General features: G+C 47.0%; 1 protein-coding gene across 3 annotated transcripts in view; it reads right to left on the bottom strand.

The window, feature by feature from the left end:
• LOC121571648 (B-cell CLL/lymphoma 9 protein-like) overlaps positions 1 to 16,836 on the bottom strand; it is a 31,312-nt gene that overhangs the window by 3,318 nt on the left and 11,158 nt on the right. For all 3 annotated transcript variants that reach the window (XM_041883238.2, XM_045212111.1, XM_045212112.1), the window contains exons 4-9: positions 11,419 to 11,849; positions 5,989 to 6,335; positions 5,381 to 5,488; positions 5,093 to 5,279; positions 3,429 to 3,528; positions 775 to 2,938 (exon numbers count right to left, since the gene is read on the bottom strand). In XM_041883238.2, the coding sequence (XP_041739172.2) occupies positions 775 to 2,938; positions 3,429 to 3,528; positions 5,093 to 5,279; positions 5,381 to 5,488; positions 5,989 to 6,335; positions 11,419 to 11,708 (3,196 nt within the window). In that variant the 5' untranslated portion in view covers positions 11,709 to 11,849. The remainder of the gene's footprint in view (positions 1 to 774; positions 2,939 to 3,428; positions 3,529 to 5,092; positions 5,280 to 5,380; positions 5,489 to 5,988; positions 6,336 to 11,418; positions 11,850 to 16,836) is intronic.

Below are 16,836 nucleotides of genomic sequence, written 5' to 3'. Positions count from 1 at the left end.
GAGGAAGGCCCTAAAAATGGTCAAAGACTCCAGCCACCCAAGTCATAGACTGTTCTCTCTGCTACCGCACAGCAAGCGGTACCGATGCACCAAGTCTGGAACCAACAGGACCCTGAACAGCTTCTACCCCCAATACTGATAAATAGTTAATTAAATAGTTAACCAAATAGCTATCCGGACTATCTGCATTGACAATTTTTGCACTAACTGACTAACCGGTGCCCCCGCACATTGACTCTGTACCGGTACCCCCTGTATATAACCTCCCTACTGTTATTTTATTTTACTGCTGCTCTTTAATTATTTGCCATTTTTATTTTTTTCTTAAAAACTGCATTGTTGGTTAAAGGCTTGTAAGTAAGCATTTCACTGTAATGTCTACACCGGTTGTAGTCGGCGCATGTGGCAAATAAAATGTGATTTGATCGCATACGCTGCTGTTACAGTTTATTATCTATCCTGTTGCCTAGTCACTTTATTCCTACCTCTATGTACATATCTACCTCAATTACCCCATACCCCTGCACATCGACTCGGTACTGGTACCCTGTGTATATAACCAAGTTATCGTTACTCAATTTATATTTATTATTATGTGTTTTACTTTTCTATTATTTCTCTCTATATTGTTGGGAAGGGCCCGTAAGTAAGCATTTCACTGTTAGTCCACACCTGTTGTTTACGAAGTACGTGACAAATTACATTTTATGAGAGAGAGAGAGAGAGCGAGAAAGAAAGAACAGAAACAAGAATAAAGCCAGATAAGTACTGTACCTTGCTCCATGTTTCCCATCATGTTAGGTGAGGTCAAACTGAGGGGGGGTTTTCCCCCCTGCTGCTGGGGGAGTACTGGGCTGGGCATGGGGGGTTTGGGGGAGGAGGCCCACCCTGGAGAAGGGTTGGGGAGGGACGGGGACCTCATATGTACAGGGGAGGCGCCAGCAGACCCCATCATAGAGTGAGGGGACTTCATTGGGGCCGAGTTGGCAGTGTTAGGGGGGCCATTGGGTCCCGGAGGGCCGGAGAGCATAACAGCCAGCTGGGAGGGGGTCTGGGGGGACTTGAGGTTCCCAGAGGGAGAGCCCATCATGGGGGATTGCACCTGCCTCAAAGGAGGGGACTTGAGGGGATTGAGACTGGGCGAGCTGCCCCCTCCTGACTGGATGTTCAGCTCTGCAGGCTTACGTCCCCTTTGGACCTGGGGTGTTCCGGCGGCAGAGGGAAGGTGGTTGAGGCGGCCGTTGCCCCCCGTAGGCGTGGTCCTGTGCTCCGGGCCACCATAGGGCTGCTCTCCATGAGGCCCCCTCATACTTCCAGGACCCCCAGGGAAGGGCCGTCCGGGCCCCATGGGGAAGTCCCCTGGCTGGGGATGGTCAGGGAAGTGGGACCCCTGCATCTGCCTCCCTTGGGGCCCCATGTTGTCCATTGGAGGCCCTCTCATTCTCATGATCTCGTCTGGGCTCATATTCATAGGCCCCTCTCGTAGTTGGGGGTTCCCATGGGAGCCCATGCCAAACTCAGGGCCCATGTCCCGGCCCCCCATAACAGCCAGTCTGGAGGAGGGGCTCATGGGGCCCTCGCCAGGCATCCTGGGAAACATCATCCCGCCCCCGTTGCCCGGCTCCATGCCGCCTCTTTGGTGTCCCATCATCCTCTGCATCTCCATCATCATCTGTGGAGGAAGGCCCGGTCCCTTGTCGCCCCCCATGCCCTGGTGAAATATTGCCTCCTGGACTGACTGGGGGTTGGGGAAGCGCTCTCCCCGCACCCCTGGACCTCCAAACATCCCCCCTGGCCCTCCTGGGAACCCCCGGCCATCCCCCATTCCCATCCTGGGGGGCATGTCTTCAGGCCAGCCCATCCCGGGCCTGGGGGGTCCCTCCATGTCAGGGTTCATCATGCCCTGGGGGAACCCAGGCATCCTCTGCATGTGAGGCGGCATCCCTCTGGGGCCCATGGCAATGCGCTCCTGGTAGTGCTCTGGTGGCCCTCCCGGCCCCCCTGGACCCCACACCTCTCCGGGGCCCATCTGGTAGGGCGGTGGGGGTCCTCGCATCATGCCGCGCGGCCCGTGGGGGTGCATCATCATGTCGGGAGGAAGTGGGCGATGATGCATTTCCTGTTTCCTCTTCTTCTCCTCGTAGAACTCCTGCTGCAGCTTCAGCCAGGCCACCTGCTCCGGGGTCATGTGATCTCCGTCTCCACACACCCCAGGACCCATCATGTGACCCAGCTCATCTGGGAAGGGGGGCATGTCTCTGGGGTGTCCATGCGGGGGGCCGAATGGGGGTCCCTGGGGTCGGGGCCCTCCTGGCCCCACTGGTGAACCTAGGCTCTGGGACTGGGCCATCATGGCCTGGAGAGGGCCCTGCTCCGGCCTCCTGGGTCCCACATCAGGCATGCCGTCGTGGGGCTGTGGGGGTCCCCCGTGGGAGCCGGGTGGTGGTGGGGCATCGCGGTCGTCAGGGAAGAGCATGCGCTGGATGTCTCGGAGGGTCTGGAGGGAGCGCTGGCGGTGCTCCAGCTGTTCCTGGGACAGGCCCTCTGTGTTGGCCTCCATGTTGAGAAGCTCCTCGGCCAGTTGCTGGTGCTGCTGCTGCTGGGGTGTCAGACCAGGCTGACCCATCCCCATGGACCCCGGCCCTCCTCCTTCCCCAGGCTGAGGGGGGTTCACAAGGGGCATGCCCTGTTCGGACTGAGGCTGGCACCCAGGGGTCTGGTCACCTGGACCCATGGTATTCCCAGGGATGTTCTTGGGGTCCATGCCCGCTGAGGAGGCCCCATCCTGGGCGAGTGAACCAGGCTTAACCCCCTGGTGAGGGGGCTGGGTTGGAGCTTGATCAGTCAGGCCAGGTTTAGACACTGTCTGGTGGTTCTGGTCTGAGGGGTGAGATGAGGACTGTTGAGGTGGCTTGGAGTCACCTCGGAGGGGTCCTGTCTGATTGTTCGAAAATGAAGGAAAATGAGAGAGAGGGAATGAAAAACAAGGAGGCTTGAGTAAGTGAGGGTTCGTAAATCAAGTCTTTATCAAAGCTGACTTTTTACACAGACTGTATGCCAAGTGACCTGTGTAGTCATCCCCTTGGTAACTGTGTATTGTGTGTATCGTGTGTGTTTGTGTTTAACTATACTGGACGTGTTTAACTAAGTCCCCACAAGAATAGTAAACAAACAAAAATTTGACCAACTGGGGACATTTTGTTAGTCCCCACAAGGTCAAATGCTATTTCTAGGGGGTTTAGGGTTTAGGTTAGAATTAGTGTTAGGAGCTAGGTTTAGGGTTAAGGTTAGATTTTAGGGTTAGGTTAGGTTTTGGGGTTAAGGTTAGGTTTAGGGGTTAGGGAAAATATAATTTTGAATGGGACTGAATTGTGTCCCCCACTAGGTTAGTTATACAAGACCGTGTGTGTGTGTATGTGCGCTCTTACCAGGGGTGGGAGGGGGGTCTTGTCCTTGCTGTTGGAGATGTTTTTCATGTGGAAGTTGATTATGTTTTCTGAGCGTCCTGTTAAAACAGCATCGGCTGCCCTGAGGACCAGAAACCAGACAGTCACACATCAGTCAGCGGTCTGTGTGTGTGTGCGTGTGCATGCGTGGTGTGTGTCCACGTATGCCAGTAGAATGAGGGCACTGTTAGACAAGGGCATGAAGGAAATGCCAAGGTTGACAGACTAAACAAAACAGCTTTACACACATCTTCCACTTAACATCCACAGCTTCCATCTCCTATTCCCTACAGAGGACAGTGTTAATCTGAGCTAACTGAAACACTTTCAGGCAAGCAATATTTCTGGATTTGATGTCTCCTCTACTTTCTCGGAGAAATGTGCAGTATGATGTACTTATGCACACTGGTTGTTATTCTCTGACCCCTCCGTGTGTACAGTGTGTGTGTATAACACATTAGGAACACCTGCTCTTTCCATGACAGACTGACCAGGAGAAAGCTATGATCCCTTACTGATGTCACTTGTTAAATCCACTTCAAATCAGTGTAGATGAAGGGGAGGAGACAGGTTAAAGAAGGATTTTTAAGCCTTGAGACATGGATTGTGTATGTGTGCCATTCAGAGGGTGCATTGGCAAGACAAAATATTTCAGTGCCTTTGAACAGGGTATGGTAGTAGGTGCCAGGCGCACCGGTTTGAGTGTGTCAAGAACTGCAATGCTGCTGGGTTTTTCACACTCAACAGTTTCCCCATGTGTATCAAGAATGGTCCACCACCCAACGGACATCCAGTCAACTTGACACAACTGTGGGAAGCATTGAAGTCAACATGGGCCAGCATCCCTGCGGAACGGTTTCGACACCTTATAGTCCATGCCCGACAAATTAAGGCTGTTCTGAGGGTACAAGGGGGTGCAACTCAATATTAGGAAGGTGTTCCTAATGTTTTGCATACTCAGTGTATAAGTCAGCGTGAGAATGAGGCGATCAAGAGAAAAAAGGAAATCCAAATCAAGGGGAGGAGGTACAGACAACATCAATGTCAACAAACAGCATCAAATAGACAACAACAAACTAGAAGAGGGACATGGAGAGGTACTTGAGGCCATTGACATCACTATCAGAAATTCCATTCATCCTAAACCATTAGTCCACAGATTAACACACATACGTGTGTGTGTGTGTGTGTGTATGTGTGTGTGTTTGTGCGTGCGTGTGAGAGAGAGAGAGAGAAGGGCCATGGCTGTAGTAATACTGGTTTGTTCAGTCTATCCAAACAGAGCATAAATTATAACCTGAGTGTGTGGAACACAGTTTGCTGAGAAGGAACACATCACACACTACAACTACTACAGCTTAATCACTAACACACTCACAAAACACACAGAACAAAGCCCATTGAGTGGAGAACATTTAGCAAAAAGCACAATTTAAGCAAGCCTAAATGTATTATATTGAGGGATAATTCACTTGTTTTTCGTACCAAGCTAAATTATCTAATGTCATAGGCTCAATTCAAGTAATTTATCATATTTCAAGATATTTTACCTTTATATGCCGATTAATACGGCAATTAAGGTCAAATATCTTGAAAAATATATTTTTGCAGTGTAATTTACATTATTTCGCTGTGATCGGCCTTACTTGTTGGCCATCTCTGTAGTGAAGACATAAACCACTTTAGACCCAGCCTTCTGACCACCCGCCGACTCAGACGCCGCGCCCTGGCCTCCTAGTGCATTGTGGGAGGGCGTGGAAGAGCGGCTGAGTCCGGCGTTGGAGGGAGGATGGGAGTTGGAGTCCTGGGGCTTCACGGCACTGGAGTTACAGTCTGGGGAGGGGCAGAGAGGATCATGGGTACTGTAGTTTTCAGTAGCAGGTGGAAATGGGGATGACCGACACACACAAACACATACACACAGTCACACTTACTGAAGAATCCTTTGTCGTCCTCGTCACTCTCTCCTCCAGAGCACCAGTCAGCTCCACTGTAGGGCTGCCTCCTCTCAGCCACACACATCCTCTTCACCCTGTTACTGTCTGTATATATATATGCACACACACACACACACAGTCAATGTGTGTAGGTGTGTTTTCATGTGTGTGTGTGTGCGTGCGTGCGTTTCTACAGACCAGAGTTAGAGCTGAGCTCTCTATGTCAATAGTACACACAAACACATTTTCCCCTCTCTTCTCTGAGTGCAGTCCTGTGCACCAGACTCCCAGGAGAGGAGAGCCCAACACAGCAGCGTATCAAGGGCAGAGTGCGTGACCATAATGACACACTTTCAGGGGCCTGCTGCTGTATACACAGCCACAACACATGTTCACACAGAATGGATACGGAACATGCCCACTAACATCAACAGCTATTGTGTCAGAGACCGATAAATTTTTTAGCTTCATGGAAATGCAAGCTTAGAAAGTGGAAAGTAGGATATAATCAGTAAATAGTACACTACTTCATACCACTACGTATACCGGTACTCAACTTGACATATTTGAGCTGAATACTATTTGGAGTGCAGTGTAATACTCACCCTTGTCGTCGCTGGTGGGTGTGCCTGTGTCTGGCTGCTGCTCGTTGTAGGACTCCACCGAGGTGCTCCTCTCTCGCTTCACCTTCACCTTTGACCCCTGTCCCCCAGAGGTCAGGCCCTGGCCGTTCTTCAGCCCCCCCATGCCCCCTGGACCCGCCCCCGATACACCCCCCTGCTGGGAACACTTAGCACCCACAGTCTTGGGGTCGCAGGGCGAAGCCTGCAGTTGGCTGCCAGCGCTTCCTGGTTTGCTCTGATTGGGCAATTTGGAGTCCATTTGGGCGGCGCCACCGGAGGGAGACGTGACGGGAGGGGAGCGCACCATGACCTCTGGCTTGAGTTTAGGACTGAGAGGGAGAGATTGGGAGAAGTGGGGGAGTTAGATGGAGGGAGAGAATAAGTGCTTATCAACTGTAAATAATAAACTGAAGCAAAATGTACTTCATTCTATCATAGTGACAGACAGTGAAAAAATGTAAGCATAATTTGTATGTAATCTTTATTTATCAAGGTAGTCTCATTGAGATAAAAATCTATTTTTCAAGAGAGACCTGGTCATGGTTAGGCTTAGGCGAGAGGAAAGTCAACTTTACTTAGACTGATGAGGAAGAATTACTGGAAACTTGGGTTATGACATTCCAGGAGAATCAAGTGCATATCTCACACTCTGTGTGCGTGTATGACGCAACAGGTGTGGCTCCCCCAGTAGTACACTCTGGGAGAATCTCAATTGCATACTCCTCACGTCCCTTCTCCTGTCTCTAGTCAGACTGCCATCACTCCTCACGTCCCTTCTCCTGTCTCTAGTCAGACTGCCATCACTCCTCACGTCCCTTCTCCTGTCTCTAGTCAGACTGCCATCACTCCTCACGTCCCTTCTCCTGTCTCTAGTCAGACTGCCATCACTCCTCACGTCCCTTCTCCTGTCTCTAGTCAGACTGCCATCACTCCTCACGTCCCTTCTCCTGTCTCTAGTCAGACTGCCATCACTCCTCACGTCCCTTCTCCTGTCTCTAGTCAGACTGCCATCACTCCTCACGTCCCTTCTCCTGTCTCTAGTCAGACTGCCATCACTCCTCACGTCCCTTCTCCTGTCTCTAGTCAGACTGCCATCACTCCTCACGTCCCTTCTCCTGTCTGTTTTTTATTTATTTGTCTTGCACTGTTGGCAGTAGGTGCACTCGATTCAGCTGCCCTGCGCGCCGGGTAGGCGAAGTGTTCACATTTTGAACCACTTTATGTGTCTGAAGGTACAAACTCTGCCATCCCGGCAGGCCCGGAGAGCAAATCAAGTGCACTATAGGCCTACCGCTGGCCAATCGGATGGCTCAGATTACCGTGTCTGCAGTAACGTAGCAGGCATAAAATAAATCTACGGCAAAGTAAACACTGTGAGATTTCAACACTTTTAAAACAATGACTAGAGAGAGACTGTCAACAAATACCGCAAACAGCTGCTGTTTTTCTGAGTGAGTTCATGTTTAAGTTCTTACTCAGCACTGTCAACACTTTTTATTCAACACTTTTATAAGCCATAAAATCTGCGTTCTTCCAACTTCCACTCAGCGCTACAACCAGCACTGCAGCTGTAATGAATGAGTAGGAAAGTCTATCAATAGGCTTGCATTGTTATTATTTGCGGCTTGGGTCTTTTTTTAATATCGAGGAATATTTCACTTTCTCTGTTCATGAATTTGAATTTGTGCATGAGGCAGAAATAATGCGGTGTGACTCGAGTTTCGACATCAGTTGGAAGACAGTATCCCTTTTTGGTCAGTGTCAGTGGAGGAAAGGGAGAGCGGAGGGATGTTGAGAGGCGGACCCTCAGTCTGCTGCTCTCTCCCTCCGCTGAGACTGACCATCAGATGCAGGCACCATCAGCCCAGTAAAATAAAAATAAAAAGCACATTATTTAAATGTATGCTCACTCAGCTGTGCCTCAAGTAATACAACAACTGATCTATTACCGGTGTGATTATATCTCCTACCTCAAATGTTGATTTTGATTTTATTTTATTGTCCGAACAACAATGATTTGGCAGGGCAATTCAAGCAAAGCCAATATGCGGTGATAATTTATTGGGCCTATAGCCTACTGCACAAACCTCATTGCTACAGTACTGTTTTTAATTGGTTAATGTTGCATAGGCTTATGTTTAAGTCATGTTAATTTAAAAAATCTGAGCATTTTGACTCAGAAAAGGTTGGTGACCACTGGTCTAACCAATCAGAGTATCAAAGCCAAACCTCCGCTTTACCCATGTGTGTTCTAGCTCTGGCTCAACCGATTGGTTTCTGGACCAATCAGAAGGCCCCAAATGTGTTCGCATTCGCTGAAGGGTCGGAGAGGTACTCAGATCTAGACTCATTGCGGAGAAGAAACTAACGTCCGTGGGCGTGGCATAGCGTTTGGCTGGAGCAAGGAGTTTGGGTAGCCAGGCAATCCTCTCTCCTCACCTCCTTCTCAAAACACATTGGATGAGAAAACCAGAGATCCCTCCCCTCTGACCTTCTCCTCCGATGGGTTTTGAGAAGGAGGCGAGGAGAGGATGAGAGGAGTATGCAATTGAGATTCTCCCACAGTCTCTGTTAGTCCTCTTACTTCCCCACCATGACTTGTTTCCTCTAGAAAGCACTGGTGGCAAAGGTTGTGGAAAGAAGGTGGGGGGATAGGGGTTGCTAGGAGGGTGTATGTGAGAAGGACAGTTCTGGTTACTTTTTAAAAGGACATTCTACTCCAAAATTATTCAAAATAAAATGCTGACAACATCTAAAACAGGAGTTTTTCAAGTCTGAGACTTTTAGAGAACAACGTTACATTTGACACAACATTCTGCTTGTTATTATTAACATTTATTTAAAATTATTTTTAATAAGTATTAATTATTATTCAACCGAGAAAAAAACATTTTTTGTTTCTATTATATTAATTCTATTAAAATATGTAATTGCCCTTTTAAGATGCCATTGCCCCTTTAAGAGCTCTGTTGTGCAGTTGTGCCTAAACCATGCTACAAACTCTGGTTGTAATTACATATTTTAAAATGGTGCCATGCGTGCAATTACATTAAGAAATGTTGGGCATTGACTGATTATCAGAACGCATGTTTCTCTCCCTGTGGCACCCGCAACTTGAATGCACCTCGCGTTAAAACTATTCCACTATGAGGGTGTCTGATTTTGCTGTTCTTTACTAGTCTTGATGACAGAGGAAGAGTAAATGTGGACGGTTCTAGCATTTTCAAAGTGAGCCTTATTGTTTTTGGTGTGGCGGCATCAATTTAGTGAGTACAGGGAAAACACTTGACACAACCAGGGACGCAACCAGGGACACAGAGGGGAAACAGGCCGGAGCCTGAAGTTAGAGTTGCCCAGTGAACAGACTCCCGACTGGGGAGGCTCAGCTGGAAAAGAGGCCAGAGAGTCAGACGGCTGGCTGGGAGTGGACCAGACTGACTTCTTGTCCCATCAACCCCTCCCCTTCTCCCCCTACCCCTTTACTCACTCTGCTCTTTCCATTGCCGGGAGGAGAGACTGCAAAAATAGTGAATCACACACACAACCTAACATGTGTGCAGACTCATACATACACACACTCCTTCAGCAGCTCTATTTGTATAGAGGCACCCTAATTGAAAAACAGACTAAAACAGTAGGCCTACTGTGTTCAAGAAATCCCCCAGCCTACCATGATCCATCATTATAGCTACTAACCACTGTGCTGTACTGTACATACATCATCAGCGATACCTACAGTTAGACCAGTGGTCACCAACCTTTTCTGAGTCAAGATTACTTTGAGTCAAAATGCAATCCCAAATCTACCGCACAGTTTGTTTTTTTACATGACTTAAAAAAAATGTAAGCCTATGCAACATTAACCAATTAAAAACAGTACTGTAGCAATGAGGTTTGTGCAGTAGGCTATAGGTCCAATACATTACCACCGCATATTGGCTTTGCTTGAATTGCCCTGCCAATACATTGTTGTTCGCACCATTTACATTTTTAAAATAATATATTATTTCAACATTTAAGGTAGGCTGTACAGCTGCAGTGCTGGTTGTAGAGCAAGCAGGAAGAACGCACATTTTATGGCTTATAAAAGTGTTGAATAAAAAGTGTTGACAGTGCTGAGTAAGAACTTAAACATGAACTCACTCATAGAAAGCAGCACTTTACTGTATTTGCTGACAGTCTCTCTCTAGTCATGGTTTTGAGATCTCACAGTATAAACTTTGCTGTAGCTTTCTTTTATGCCTGCTATGTTACTGCAGACCCGGTAATCTGAGCCATCTGATTGGCCAGCGGTAGGCCTATAGTGCACTTGATCTGCTCTCCGGGCCCGCCGGGAAGGCAGAGTTTGTAGCCTCAGACACATGAAATGGTTCAAAATTTGAACACTTCACCAACCCGGCGCGCAGGGCAGCTGAATCAGGTGCACCTACTGCCAAAGGAACGCAAGGCTTTATTTTTTATTTTTTTTGAGAAATGTTTGGTGATTGACTAGGAATGCCTTGGAGATCAAAGTTGGTGACCACTGGGTTAGAGTATCAGCACAGTACGGACAGACCGAGGGAAGGGACACACACACACAATTTTCTTACTGGCCAATAGTGAGGTAGGAATACTGTCTGGCAGAGTATTATATTTGGCTCGGATCACAACCATGTACAACTGACAGGGGCAGTTCTTCGCAACTGTAGGCCAGAGACACAGACCATAATAATCTGGAGGAGAGGAGGATCAGGGTGGCTGCTTCTCAGTGGCCATGAGAAAAGTACAGCTCAGGAGAACAGGACACTTCCAACTGGCAGAGAGAGCCCCATACCACACCCTACTGACACACACAGCACAGAGAGACAGAGAGAGACAGAGAGAGACAGAGACAGAGAGACAGAGAGAGACAGAGAGAGACAGAGAGAGAGAGAGAGAGAGAGAGAGAGAGAGAGAGAGAGAGAGAGAGAGAGAGAGAGACAGACATACAGACAGAGAGAGAGAGAGAGAGAGAGAGACAGAGACAGAGAGACAGAGAGAGACAGAGAGAGACAGAGAGAGACAGAGAGAGACAGAGAGAGACAGAGAGCAGAGACAGAGAGAGCAGAGAGAGAGAGAGAGAGAGAGAGAGAGACAGACATACAGACAGAGAGAGAGAGAGAGAGACAGAGACAGAGACAGAGAGACAGAGAGACAGAGAGACAGAGAGACAGAGAGACAGAGAGACAGAGAGAGAGAGAGAGAGAGAGAGAGAGATGGCAGGCGTTTGGCAGGGCAGATGCTGGTTTCCAGTGGCTCTAGAAACATGAGTCAGCAGAGAGAAGATCCAAACACAGTGTACTCCCTGACCCCAGGACACACACACACCACTTTTACTACTACTACTACTACTACTACTACTATCACTTTACACAGACACTCTCTCTCCCTCACCTCTGTGTGTTGGTGGATGGGGAGTTCTTCAGTCTGTTGGGGTGAATGGAGGGGGCTCCCAGCACCACAGAGCAGGGTGGGGTGATGAGCTGGTGGGGGCTTCCTGTGTGTGTGTGAGGGGCTTTCCCTCTGCCGATCCCTCGGCCACCCGAACCTGGAATACTGTTCCCGATATTCCCCCGGCTGTCCTTGGCCTCCTCTCGTTCCTTCTTCCCTCGCTCTTTCTTGCTGAAGTGTGTCACTGCCGTTCCTCCTGCTGCGGCAGGCCTCTCCTCTTGGACCTCCAACATGCTCTACGTGTGTGTGTGTCTCAATAAGACTGTGTGTGTATGTCAATGTGTGTGTCAGAGAGAGTGTGTGTTTCTGTGTGAGGAAGAGTGTGGGTTTGTGCCTGAAGTTTCCCCAAGGGGCTCTCACAGCCCTTGGGCACTCTGTGGAGAGAAAACAGAAATGTTAGAGAAACGTAAGGACACCTTTACAACAATTGTTATTGCGGTCTCATGGTCATTGGTTATCACATTTGAAAATAATTATGTTGTGCATCATCCTCTCTGGTAGAAGTAGTGGAAGTCCCTGAATGTGGTTTACTGGGGGAAACACAGAATACTAATGGAAGCTCCACTGACTGAGCTCTCAATTATGACTGCCTGGATTCCTATTGACCACAGACTCCACACCCGTCCTTACACTGTGTGTGTGTGCGTGCATATGTGCGAGCATGTGTATGTCTGTGTGTGTGTGTGTTCGCCTGTGCGTGCGTATGTATTCTATGTTGCAGCAGTGTGTGTTTTCTCCCCCTCTGGCAATGACATGAGAATCCACAGTGTGCAGCACAGTCAGATCACACTGTCATCCCGCAAATATTTAGGAACTCCTCCAAAACACTCATACTGTAACCGGCTCCAGAGATCCACAGGGGAGAGAGAGCGAGAGAGCTGCTGGGACTGGAATTAACAGACAAATTCACACTGTTAGCAACTCCTACATGGGCTAACTATACACTACTGTGTGTGTGTGTATGTGTGTGTGTGCACAGCGAGAGACAACTCCATAGGGACAGAGGGAGAGACCTACAGTGCTTTCAAAAAGTATTCACACCGTTGTACTTTTCCACATTTAGTTGTGTTACAGCTTGAATTCAAAATTGATTAAATAGAAATTGTCTCACTGATCTACAGTGGGGGAAAAAAGTATTTAGTCAGCCACCAATTGTGCAAGTTCTCCCACTTAAAAAGATGAGAGAGGCCTGTAATAATAATAATATAATAATATCCAAAGCGACTTACAGTCATGTGTGCATAGGCGGGACGACACAAAGGGTAGCTGAGCTACAGAGGACCAATTTTCATCATAGGTACACGTCAACTATGACAGACAAATTGAGAAGAAAAAAATCCAGAAAATCACATTGTAGGATTTTTAATGAATTTATTTGGAAATTATGGTGGAAAATAAGTATTTGGTCACCTACAAACAAGCAAGATTTCTGGCTCTCACAGACCTGTAACTTCTTCTTTAAGAGGCTCCTCTGTCCTCCACTCGTTACCTGTATTAATGGCACCTGTTTTGAACTTGTTATCAGTATAAAAGACACCTGTCCACAACCTCAAACAGTCACACTCCAAACTCCACTACGGCCAAGACCAAAGAGCTGTCAAAGGACACCAGAAACAAAATTGTAGACCTGCACCAGGCTGGGAAGACTGAATCTGCAATAGGTAAGCAGCTTGGTTTGAAGAAATCAACTGTGGGAGCAATTATTAGGAAATGGAAGACATACAAGACCACTGATCATCTCCCTCGATCTGGGGCTCCACGCAAGATCCACGCAAAGAGCTGGGACCAAAGTAACAAAGCCTACCATCAGTAACACACTACGCCGCCAGGGACTCAAATCCTGCAGTGCCAGACGTGTCCCCCTGCTTAAGCCAGTACATGTCCAGGCCCGTCTGAAGTTTGCTAGAGTGCATTTGGATGATCCAGAAGAGGACTGGGAGAATGTTATATGGTCAGATGAAACCAAAATAGAACTTTTTGGTAAAAACTCAACTCGTCGTGTTTGGAGGACAAAGAATGCTGAGTTGCATCCAAAGAACACCATACCTACTGTGAAGCATGGGGGTGGAAACATCATGCTTTGGGGCTGTTTTTCTGCAAAGGGACCAGGACGACTGATCCGTGTAAAGGAAATAATGAATGGGGCCATGTATCGTGAGATTTTGAGTGAAAACCTCCTTCCATCAGCAAGGGCATTGAAGATGAAACGTGGCTGGGTCTTTCAGCATGACAATGATCCCAAACACACCGCCCGGGCAACGAAGGAGTGGCTTCGTAAGAAGCATTTCAAGGTCCTGGAGTGGCCTAGCCAGTCTCCAGATCTCAACCCCATAGAAAATCTTTGGAGGGAGTTGAAAGTCTGTGTTGCCCAGCGACAGCCCCAAAACATCACTGCTCTAGAGGAGATCTGCATGGAGGAATGGGCCAAAATACCAGCAACAGTGTGTGAAAACCTTGTGAAGACTTACAGAAAACGTTTGACCTGTGTCATTGCCAACAAAGGGTATATAACAAAGTATTGAGAAACTTTTGTTATTGACCAAATACTTATTTTCCACCATAATTTGCAAATAAAATCATTAAAAATCCTACAATATGATTTTCTGGATTTTATTTTCTCATTTTGTCTGTCATAGTTGACGTGTACCTATGATGAAAATTACAGGCCTCTCTCATCTTTTTAAGTGGGAGAACTTGCACAATTGGTGGCTGACTAAATACTTTTTTTCCCCACTGTACATACAAAAGCCCATAAAGTCAAAGGGACATTTTGTTTGTAGAAATTCAGCAGAAATGTCTTGAGTCAATAAGTATTCAACCCCTTTGTTATGGCAAGCCTAAATAAGTTCAAGAGTAAAAATGTGCTTAAGAAATCGTATAATAAGTTGTGGTAATAGTGGTTAACATGATTTTTGAATGACTACCCCACACATACAATTATCTGTAAAGTCCCTCAATCGAGTAGTGAATTTCAAGCAAAGACTCAACCACCAAGACCAGGGAGGTTTTTCAATGCCTCGCAAAGATGGGCAACAATTGGTAGATGTGTTAAAAAATGTTGACTACAAGAATGTCCACCAGAGCTGTTGCCAGATCATTTCTCTACCATAAGCCGCCTCCAACGTCATTTTAGAGAATTTGGCAGTACGTCCAACCGGCCTCACAACCACAGACCACGTGTAACCACGCCAGCCCAGGACCTCCACATCCGGTTTCTTCACCTGCGGAATCATCCGAGACCAGCCACCCAGACAGCTGATGAAACTGAGGAGTATTTCTGTCTGTAATAAAGCCCTTTTGTGGAGAAAAACTCGTTTTGATTCGCCGGGCCTGGCTCCCCAGTGGGTTTGCTTGTTTCCCCAGTGGGTGGGCCTATGCCCTCCCAGGCCCACCCATGGCCGTTCCCCTGCCCAGTCGTGAAATCCATAGATTAGGGCCTAATTAATTTATTTCAATTGACTGATTTCCTTATATGAACTGTAACTCAGTAAAATCGTTGAAATTGTTGAATGTTGCATTTATATTTTTGTTCAGTACAATCCAGGTGTGCAAAGCTCTTGGAGACCCAAAAAGACTCACAGCTGTAATCGCTGCCAAAAGGTGCTTCTACAAAGTATTGACTCAACGGTGTGAATACAAACGTAAATGAGATATTTCTGTATTTCATTTTTCAAAACATTTGCAAAAAACTCTAAAAACATGTTGTTTTCACTGTCATTAGGGGGTATTGTATGTAGATGGGTCAGATTTTTTATTTTATCAATTTTGAATTCAGGCTGTAACAACAAAATGGAATAAGTCAAGAGGTATGAATACTTTCTGAAGGTACTATATATGCTGAGGAAAACCTAATATATTGAGTCAAACAAATTGACAAAGAAATGAGTTCTGCCTGAGCCTTAGAATAGCAAAACCTCACTCTCTTAGTCTTTCCTGGTGTAGCTAGATATACTTCCATCAGTCTTTAACACACACACAGCATGAACTGTCAATCACCCTCTCCCTCCAATCACACACTAACGAGACGCTAATTGGGCCGCTTGCTGACACTTATATCACACAGAACACACGCAGCAGCCACCACACACACACACACTGCAGCAACCACTAAAGCCTTGTTCACACTGGCAGTTTGAAGTGACTCAAATACAATTTTTTTGCATATCTGATTTGAATCTGGTCTTCTTCCTGCCAAAAAGCATATGTAATCAGATATTTCAAGCCACAAATCTGAATCCTGGCCATGCGGCTTGTGTTTAAACGGTCAAATCTGATTAATTTGGTTTTTAGACTGTTATTTGGCATATCTTGTTGCGTTTATATTTTTGTTGCATACATACATACATACATACATACATACATACATACATACATACATACATACATACATACATACATACATACATACAGAACAAAAATATAAATGCAACATCTAAAGTGTTGGTCCCATGTTTCATATGCACAAAAAGCGTATTTCTCTCAAATGTAGTGACCAACCATGCTCAATGGGTGACGTGTCTGGTAAGTATGCAAGCCATGGATGAAGTGGGACATTTTCAGCTTCCAGGAATTGTGTACAGATCCTTGTGACATGGGGCCAAGCATTATCATGCTAAAACATGAGGTGATGGCGGCGGATGAATGGCACGACAATGGGCCTCAGGATACGGTATCTCTGTGCATTCAAATTGACATCAATAAAATGCAATTGTGTCCGTAGTTTATAGCTTATGCCTGCCCATACCATAACCCCACAGCAACATGATGCACTTGGTTCACAACGTTGACATCAGCAAACCGCTCGCCCATACGATGCCATCTGCCCGGTACAGTTGAAACCGGGATTCATCCGTGAAGAGCACACTTTTCCAGCATGCCATAGGCCATCGAAGGTGAGCATTTGCCCACTGACAGTATTTGCAGAAATGTTATGTTTGTGCAAACCCACAGTTTCATCAGCTATCTGGGTGGCTGGTCTCAGATGATCCTGCAGGTGAAGAAGCCGGATGTGGAGTTCCTGGGCTGGCGTGGTTACACGTGGTCTGCGGTTGTGGGGCCGGTAGAAGTACTGTCAAATTCTCTAAAACGACGTTGGAAGCAGCTTATGGTAGAGAAATGAGAATGAAATTCTCTGGCAACAGCTCTGGTGGACATTCCTGCAGTCAGCATGCCTATCGCACGCTCCCTCAAAAACTTGAGACATCTGTGTCATTGTGTTGTTATTGTCCCAAGCACAAGGTTCACCTGTGTAATGATCATGCTGTTTAATCAGCTTCTTGATATGCCACACCTGTCAGGTGGATGGATTATCTTGGCAAATGAGAAATGCTCACTAACAGAGATGTAAACAAATTTGTGCCC

This window comes from Coregonus clupeaformis, chromosome 40 (genome assembly GCF_020615455.1).
Source record: "Coregonus clupeaformis isolate EN_2021a chromosome 40, ASM2061545v1, whole genome shotgun sequence".
Classification (NCBI taxonomy): domain Eukaryota; kingdom Metazoa; phylum Chordata; class Actinopteri; order Salmoniformes; family Salmonidae; genus Coregonus; species Coregonus clupeaformis.
The sequence above is the reverse complement of the archived record's forward strand: the minus strand, read 5'-3'. Positions and strand labels throughout refer to the sequence as shown.